This window comes from Ailuropoda melanoleuca, chromosome 13, assembly GCF_002007445.2.
Source record: "Ailuropoda melanoleuca isolate Jingjing chromosome 13, ASM200744v2, whole genome shotgun sequence".
NCBI lineage: Eukaryota > Metazoa > Chordata > Mammalia > Carnivora > Ursidae > Ailuropoda > Ailuropoda melanoleuca.
In genome coordinates this window covers 30,702,812-30,712,227 of record NC_048230.1, presented here as the reverse complement: position 1 = coordinate 30,712,227, position 9,416 = coordinate 30,702,812, and the positions used below count along the sequence as shown (strand labels likewise).

The following is a 9,416-nucleotide window of genomic DNA, read 5'->3' as shown; positions in this document are numbered from 1 at the left end:
GCTGGGAGGGTTGACAGGTGCACATTAACTGGAGGGCCCTGAGGCTGTCTATATTTACTTGACGGCCTGGGATTATCACAGCCTATTAGTCCACTCCTTCCAGGAGCTGACAGTCCCCCACACTCTAAAGAAGCTCTTGTTCAGGATTAGAGACACAGACTATGTGCCTCTCAAGCAGGACTCTCTCACTCAAAGAGTGGCCAACCAACAGTAAACCAACCAAATCGAGATACTAAAGTTCAGATTACAAATTGTGCTTGCCTATCATTCAGGACGTGAAAGAAAATGGCCTAGGACTTACATCTGGAGGGAAACACTAACTCAGAAACTACGTACTGGAAATGCGCTCTAAGCTCAGCTTTTCTGAAACCATTCCCTTCAAGTCAGACACGCTGTCTCTCCCAGCTCTAACACATTGCCAGTAGGTCCCAGCGGGATTGGACAGAGGTACTTTGGGAAGTAACAGAAGGCTTCACATGTCTGTTTGGAGCCCAGAAGGCCCTCAAGAAGAGCCGGGCTGAGAAAAGGTGAGAGAACAGGCCGACTTCAGAGCACCGAGGTGGTTTGGGACTCCTGGTCAGGTACGTTGCACTCAGGCAGTGATTCAAGAAGGCAAACTGCTCATGGGGTCAAGGGCTCAGTGCTAGATCCAGGCACTGAGGGAAGAGAGGAAGTGCTAATGGGGTGGACTATGAAACAAAGGAAGAAACCAGGAAGAGTAAAATTCTTTTCGTAAAAAAATTAGCCTGATAGGTAAAAAATATACAAAGTTGAAATTTGTTAAAGACATTGATAACAGGAGGAAAGACAACTCCAAATTGGTATTTGTTCCCTCGTAAGTGCTAACATGACACAGACACAGATCGCCGCCTTGGGCAGCAGACAGATAAGAGACATCTGGGGCAGATGAATACAAACATAGCCAGTGCCTGCAATGCTCATTAACACAACAGCTGACAAACAAATATACAGAAAATTTTAATGGAGGAACCAAAGGAGAAGAGAAAAGGAGAGAAAATCTTAAAACTCAGCCCTGGGCTGAGGAGGCGCCACACAGCACTGAGTCTGGCACAGGCAGCGATGGGATGACTGGCCAGAACTCCTAGAGCAGCTTCTGGTAACAGTGGTGCAAAGCAATGAGAGACATACTGGCCACCAGAAACACGTTTCTTCTTACTTTGGGGATGGGGCAGAGGCAGGAAACACACAAGCCCCCGCCTCGTGGGCAAGGCGCTGCCAACGCTACACTCTGAGGATCTCCAGGCAGTTGTTGTAGCAGATGGCAATCCAGTCGGGCTGAGTCGATGCCCACTGCACATTGTTGATCTCTCCTTCAGCTGTGTAGGCCAGGATAGGGTCCTCGATGGCCCGGGGCATTTGCTGGATGTCCCAGATGAGAGCCTGGTGATCATCCGCTAGTGAGAGAGAAAGCCAGCAGCAAGGTCACAACTCAGGTGAGGAGGAAAATGGTTCCCACATTTGGGGCGGGTGCAGGGATCACAGTTTACAAAGCATTTGCTCACCAAGATCCCAGCGAGGGAGGTTTTATTTCAAGCCCCCATTTTATAGATGAAGAAACTGAGACTCAGAAAATGTTCAGGCACTTGCCCCAAGCCACAGAGCTACGCAGCCAGTGAATGGCAGAGCCAGGACTCAGAGTGAGGCCACTATGTGTCCCAGGGCCCCAGGCACTGTGGCACAGCTAGGATGGCACAACGGGACCTAGATGGGCACCTCTTACCTGGGGCAGGCATTAGGAAAGGACGATGGGATATAAAAATGATCCCCAAACATGTCATCTGCAGCCAGTTAAAGTACTTGAGTGATTAAAGATCCCTCTCTGATGATTCAACTTAATGGGATTATGAACCTTTATACTTTGATGAGGTGTTACACAGATGAGACCAAGTGCTCAGTGGACACGTGCTATTAAAAACAATTTTCCCTAGAAAAGCTACCTTCTTTGCCCTGGGAAATATCAGAAAGAAGTAATCACCTTAAAAAAATACATAAGCACACGAAAAAGGACTGGAAGAAAATGTATCAAAACGAGAACAGTGGTACTATGAGGATGGCAAAGTTGTGAGTTATGTTTACTTGTTTCTAGTTGGTAAGTGATCTGTAATGTGGTCATTTACTTTTATAATCAAAACAATAAGTTCTTAATTTAGGGGGAAAAAAATAAAAAGGCAATGACCTTCAATACCAGTGTCCCCTGATCCTATCAGCCCAACCTGATGTGAAAACCTGTCTCTGATACATAAGAGATCTGAGGAGCCTAACAGGCCAGGCTCATGTGGGCAACACTAGCCTCCCGCCACGGCAATATAACTCAGGCGAGGTGCATCTTGCTTGACAGGGACAAGCTCTGTCAGGGGCTCTGGGGAGCTGTCTGCAACACTCAGCACGTCTAGAGCACTAAGTTCCTTCTCCTCAGTGCCACTCTCAACCAAGCACATTATTCAGCCCCAGCTCCTTCAACTGCAGGGACTCGAGACGGGTACAAAACACAGAAGAAGCTGGGCAAAGGCAGCCGTCAGGAGCAGAGGATGGCTTTTAGTGGGAGGCGCTGGTACCGTTCTCCATGAACAAGGGACCACACCATTCTTTCTTCCTTCTCCCCCTTCCCTGTCTACACCCCTGGGGGAAAAATGAAAGCAATCGTGAAGGAGTCAGACCACAACCTGAGGTGCAAAGGGAGGCAGAAGGCCCCTAACTGCTCTTCAGTGACATACAGGCATGAGCAGAGGACCAAAAACAGGAAAAGTTTCATGCCTTTCAAATGAATACTAAAATAGCACAAAACCACCAAACTACTCTGCTCCTTTGGCTCCATAATGAACAAGGAAATGAGGATGCTACTGATTAGCGAGGAGAGGAAAAAGTATGTTAGAAAGAAACCTAAAGCACCGAAAATGAAAAAGATAAGAAACAACATGATGGGGTGAGGGTGGAATCTCATCTGTGTAAAATAAAGGGGCAGACATTCGTATTGGGGGGTATGTGTAGGCATGTACCCACATAAAAAGGTCTCGAAGGAGACACACTGACTGTTGTCAGAGGTCACCTATGGAGAGGGGGACGGAGGCAAACACAGGACAGGAAGGAGAAAAGATGACTTTCACCTTCCTATTTTATATACCTCAGTATTATTTTAATTTTTAATAACAGACTTATATAATTCCTAGAATAAAAACACACTGACAGCCAACATATTTTTAAGGGGTACTCTTTTCGGTCTGGCAAATGGTGAGGTGGGAACACACCAGTGATCAAGCCACGCAGGGCCTTCAACACATCCAGAGACTCCTACAAGGCCGTTCTGTCTTCCCAGGGAGTGTCAACCTTGGCCATTCCCAAACACTCTGTTCCATTTAAGAGAGATTACCCTGCTTTTCCACAGTCCTGGATCTGAGTCCTCTGGGCCAACCTAGATTTCAGGGAGGCACAGCCTATAACTGATACGTAAACAGAGAGCTCTGCTGTCACTGAGGACACAAGATCGTCTGGAAATTTGGGCTACTTCAACTTCACAAGTGGAGGGAGGCTCTCAACTGAGTTACTTTGTTAAATCTCTCCAACCACCCTTAGGAAATAGTAAGGATTACAGTTCTAAGGAGACAAGAGGAAGATCTCTTCCCCTCGCCCTCCCCATGGCACCTCCCCACACCCCACCTGCATGATTACCTGCAGTACAGATGTGGCAGGATGAGTGTGGGGCCCAAGCAATGCCATTGACACACGCTCGGTGGTTGTTCAACCTGGCGACAGGTGTGCAGGGAACTCGGACATCCAGAATCACTACCTGCAGAAATAACAAGTGAACGGCTCAGGAACTTCAGGGTGTAACAGGAAAACAAACAAGACATTACACAAGACAAACTAATTCTAAAGCATAATGTGTTCATTTGTGGATTTAAAGACCATTAGAGGCAGAGGGTCTTGGTCCCAAAAGCAGCTGTAAGACTGAGGAAAAAGAAAACAAAGACATAGGCAGTTTATAGTCTGTATCTTAAGCAACGTGGGGCCTTTAGACTGATAAGGAAGGGGAGGACGAGTTGGTAACAGGAGTTTGGATAATCCACCAAGTCCTACTCGGTGCGTGCGCTAAGAATTCTGCGCATGCTCAGCTGGACAGAATGAGAGGCCTCTCCCTACAACCCCCAAAGCAGAATTCGAAATGTAAGAAGTTTGAGGTACCGGCTTCCCCCAAAGTCAATCACTGCATCATTTCCACCCACACTTTACTGCTTTGATTAAGTAACAGGCTACAAAGAGTTGTCATTTCCATGTCTGTTTGCTAAAGCTGGAAGAATCTGTCCAGACCACAGAAGAGGAAAACTGCCTGTTACTTTACTCAGCAACATAAGCACATAAGATTTGGTTTGCTTTTAAGACACTGCTTTTCTTGGATCCAACTCCAATACTCCAAGCATTAAAAGTTCTTAACACACAGTCCTTGTTTTAGATCAAGCTTTCTCAATCTTAGCGCTATTGACATTTTGGGTCTCATCATTCTTGGGCGGGGCGCTCTTGTCTACACTGCAGGATGTTTAGCAGTTCCCCTAGCATCTGCCCACGAGATACCCGTAGCACCGCCGCCTGCCCCCAAGTTGGAGCAATCCAAAATATTCCCAGACATTTCCAAAACTCCACTGGAGAGAAAACTGCCACCAGCCAAGAACCACTCTTGTAGCTATCTGGCCAGACCTATGGTAGCCCAAAGCAGGGTACTCACCTCCATTCCATCCATGGCCATGGTGGCCAGGTAGTTAGGGTCCTGCTTGTTCCAACAGAGGCGAAGAAGTGGGTGATGCTGTGGGTCCTCATAAATGATGGTGCTGTGTTCTAGATGACGGAGGTCAAACATCCGCACCGAGCCATCAGCTCCCACAGAGGCAAACATGTCCCTGCCACCCCCAGCCCGACTAAATGCAATATCATAGACCTGTTGGTGAATAAGAAACTTCAGTCAGACTCAGATCCGTGACCTTCTTTTCCTGTAGCAGGGAACTCTACTATCCCTAGTTCACCTAACCCCCACTCATGGCACAGAACGAGGTCCATAAAGCCAAACGGTATCTGTGAGTTCTGGCGCCTGAGACCTCTAACCTCGGTGACTTTCTGCTACACAAATTGGCTGGCTTCTTCCTGCATTCCTGCTTCCTGAGTCTGTTTCCTCCAAAACTTGTGATAAGACAAAAAGCACAAACCCTGCTGAGCAGCAAAGCACAAGGCAGAACAAGTGTTCCGTATGCTGTCAGCCAGTGGGTGTCCTCGGCCACACTACAGAATTGAGATATTTATTTCCTGGGCCTTGATGGCTTTCATTTGTTTGTGATCAGAGACCGATCCATGACCACATTAAGGCCACTGATTTGAGAGGTGGAGGCAGCCCTCCTGTGGCCACTTAATAGCAGGCAAGTGGGTTCTGGTGTGGGACCCGGCCCTGAGACTCATTTTCAAGAAAGAAGTAAGAGCAGTTTTGAATCATGGGACACTCAGGTGTTCTCGTCTTCACAAAGAGGTTCAGGATCGCTCTCTTATCCTAAGACATGCTCTACTTCTTCTCCTAGTTGGTTTGTATTCGTAAATGAATCAATTTAGGTTTTGAATCATTATTTTCTGCATTACTTGCTGAAAACATTGCACACCCCTAATATCTATGAGAAAACAGGCAGAGAGCAACAGAGAGCTTCAGAGAAAGAAAGGGATGAAGAGAGAGAGACAAAGCCAGAGCCAGAGCAGAGAGAGAGAAAAACTGAAAAAACCAATGCCAAGGATCTCCTGGGGTCAAGGATGGTTAACAGATGACTTCTGGGGAGACATGAGTGGTATCTCTCACTAGCCTTCTTTACGTTTTGCCTACTAAGGGACATTGCCAAAGGAGCATCTATTACCATTTGACCTCATAAATTCCTTTTTCTCTGGCTATGAAATTACACTTCTCTTTCTATGGTACGAATTAGGAGTGGTTAAAAGAGAAGCAGGCCAGTCATCACAAGGAAGCCGGAGAGATCACGGCTCTAACAGCACTGTCCAGCCACGTTAGGGCAAGGGTACGTTTACAAGATATGTTCTCCATGGGCTGGCTCTCAGAAACTTCCAGGGACAGGGACACCATGGCTGCACTGCTAAGCACTCAGATGCTACAGGCAATGTGGCCGAGTATGTCAAACTCAGCTCCTTCCTCTTGCTCTACCTGGACATTTCCTCCTAAAGCAAGGGAAGGTGACAATTCCTGGATATACACTCCCCTCCTCCACACAAAGCCCTGCGGCAGGCAGCAACAAGAGCGAGCCTCCAGACAAGTCTTCGCTTTGACAGAGAGGCGGACAGAGGAAAAACAAAGGTCGAGGAGGCATCACTGTTTCTCTGAGAGCTACCATCCCAGGTCCGTTTCTTCAAGGCCGGGGTGCTGGTTAAGATCCATCCCGGACCCTTGCCCTAGTTAGAAGCTAAGGTATTTCTCATCCCCTCTCTCTGTTCCCTCAAGTGTCTCTGGCAATGGCTGTGTCCCCTCCGTGTTTTAGCTTTTGCCAGGCAGACCTAGCCCCGGGCTCCAGAACCCTGTCTCCTCCCTTTGCCTCTCTGGCCTACACGCAATAGCCGCTTCCTGCTGCTCCTATTCTCCACATTATCTCACTGTTGCCAGTGTGGCTTCCCAGCTTCACCACCGTCTGTGTGAGCAATGCCCTAGGTTAAATCCCGAGTTTAAATATTTAGAGTAGTTCTAGTCTTCTGGGTTGGACCCCGACAAAGAAGAGCTGACTAGGTTGTCACAGAACTAAAATGTTAGCAACCTGTTCCACTTGATGTCAAGAGGGTTTCCAGAAGTTCCTTACTGGTCCTTTCTGTAGGACAAACTCTTCCTTTGCCCCTTGGCTTAGCAGCAGCCAAGCCGACAGTCTTGTAACAGAGCTTACCCTGAGGAGCACAGAAAGCCAAAGACCAACCCAACCCAACCCCTTACTAACAGTAATAACCTGGTGACCATCTTCCCATTCTGAGGACAACCTCAAGTGTCTGACCTGAGGTCAAGGCATTCTTTTTATCTGTACTAATACTCCTCGCTGAGCAGGGTAAGGGAGAAAAGAAAAGGAAACACAACCCACAGGAAATCAAGAGTAGAAGGAGCATGCCGCGGCTCTGGGAGAAAAAAATTTATGACCAGTTTCCAAAAGCTCTCCTCAGAAGAATGCTTTGATTAAAACACAATCACAAATAGCTCCCCTCGGCTTTTCCAATAAACACAGGAGAAACATCATCATGAAAATAAACCATATTCCATTCCAGACTGTATTAAAAATATTAAGGAACATACTAGAATTTCATAAAACAAGTTGAGAGAAAAAATGATTTAGGTTTGTCTGCCAAGACATTTTCCCTCTTCCTGGTTTCCCCCCCTTTCCCTCCCCTCCATAAAAGTAAATATATTTCAAGATAAGTGTTATTTTTTAATCCCATCAGGTCCAATAAGAGAGTTCATTATTACAAAAGAGCAATCTCTGGCACAAAAACTATACATGTAGACTAAGTTGTTTACATCAGCCAAAAAACCCATGTTTGTTTACAACAGTGTTGTTTTTTGCTATTCTGACGCATTACTATTTTCAATTTCAACAAGACATTGGCATTATGATATTCCACATACTTTGCACAACAGTGAGAAGATGGTCTGACCTCGAACTGAAGGCACAGAAAGCAGCTGAGGAAAGCAGAAAGAGGAACAGCATCATTACCTCCTTGTCATGCGCGATCAGTTGCGTCTTCACATGACCAGACACAAGATTCACTCGCCCCAACACCTGCCCTGTCTCCAGCCCCCAGATGGTACAAGTCGTATCAATGCTGGAGGTACCTGGAAACAACCAGTGCACATCAGTGGCTGACAGGAGTGAGGCTTCCCTCCTTGTGTCTACTGCTCTGTGTAGCCCAGGAAGCGACTTGTCACAGATACTTGTTAGCCAACAAGAGTCAAGTATTCAATCCCTACCCCTTATCCCTACCCCTTATCCCTCAGCAGACCTTAGACTCTGCTGACTCGAGAGACAAGATATACACATATGGGAAGCTCAGCTCCATATTTAGCCTCTTTCCCTCTGGCCCATTTTAGGCTGATGCATGGTCCTGAGGCTCAGTGTTCTAGTTGAGAAAATGTATCTTTGCTTCTTCAAACTGGAATACGCACCCCCTTGCTCCCTTACCTAACAGATAAGGATCCACCTCATTCCAGTCAAAGGAGGTTAGAGGAGCACAGAAATCTGAGTTCTTGTTATTGTTTAGCAAACATTCCAGCCGAGTTTCTGTTTCACCAACCTGAAAGAACAATAATTTTTAAAAATCAGCCAGTCTTATCTTCACAGAAAACCTTTTAAAGCTCTGTTCAGACAATATATTACTAAATAGTAGACATAGGAGAAAAACGTTTTTATCATACAGCAATAAAATCCAGAGGAACTCCCTGAATGCTACTTCTTTCCAAGCTTTCTCTTCTGCCCAGCTTTGTTTTTCCACATTTTCACCCCCAATTTTCCTAGAGGAGCGTTCTTCTCACCTTGCCCAACCAGAACCTCTGTGCCCTGCCTGGCTGGGCACTACTCCTCCAGGCTAGAGGAGATGCCGCTGCTGCTGGGCTCAGCTAAGAGAGGAGGTGAGGCTCCACAATCCATTCACATACTTTACTAGAATCAGTGGCCTGGTATTTCGTTTTTAATTTACTCAAAAATATCTTGGATATAGACAGAGTAAGAAGCCTCAAGCATCCCCCCATTCTCCCCCGCCCCCAGAAGGTTCTCTTCATTTCATCAGGTTAACTGAGCCTCTCAAGTTTCCAGGGCTGACTGTAGCCTGACCGCAGCAGGACTTCAAGGAATCTTGGCTAGATTTACCAGGCAATCTGCCCAGCCCAACGAGGTCATTCCAGATCCACTAGCATTTGCTTCTCCTGGGCTCCAATGACACTGCCTCCAATCCCAGTCAGTACTGTGACTCCACGCTGCTTAGTAACGCTACCACAGAGAAAGTCCGTTGGTCTGGCTGCTAACTGAGCACCTGCTTACCCTCCACACACGGAGATAGTCGCCACTTGTCGCCAGTAGATCTGGATAGACACCTTTTGTGTCGGGGATCCACATGAGCTTTGTAGTGGGGTACGGATGGTCAAAGGTGTTTCGGCAAATAAACTCCGAACTCTCTTCATCTAAACCAACAAGCTGAACCTGTAACACAACCAAATTGAGCCATGTTAACATTTGTCTTTCTGGAGCAGTAGCAAATACATCAGCTCCTCCCCCTAACTCCCAACGCACTGGCTAGCAACGTGCTTACACGTACGCATGTGTCAAACAAGCCTTCAAGAAACCAAACCACTGGGGTGCCTGGGTGGCTCAGCTGGTTAAGTGTCCAACTCTTAG

The 9,416-nt window shown here is 46.9% G+C and overlaps 1 protein-coding gene across 2 annotated transcripts in view; it reads right to left on the bottom strand.

Annotated features, from left to right (window-relative positions):
* DCAF7 (DDB1 and CUL4 associated factor 7) overlaps positions 1–9,416 on the bottom strand; it is a 30,959-nt gene that overhangs the window by 3,543 nt on the left and 18,000 nt on the right. Inside the window, exons 2-7 of one of the 2 annotated variants that reach the window (XR_004619434.1) lie at positions 9,063–9,221; positions 8,208–8,319; positions 7,743–7,861; positions 4,739–4,948; positions 3,688–3,805; positions 1,178–1,415 (exon numbers count right to left, since the gene is read on the bottom strand). Coding sequence is in view for 1 of the 2 variants with exons in the window: in XM_034640093.1 (XP_034495984.1) it covers positions 1,243–1,415; positions 3,688–3,805; positions 4,739–4,948; positions 7,743–7,861; positions 8,208–8,319; positions 9,063–9,221 (891 nt within the window). In the remaining variant the exon portion in view is untranslated. Of the gene's footprint in view, positions 1–6; positions 1,416–3,687; positions 3,806–4,738; positions 4,949–7,742; positions 7,862–8,207; positions 8,320–9,062; positions 9,222–9,416 lie in introns of those variants that run through there. The other variant, XM_034640093.1, reaches the window with a different exon arrangement.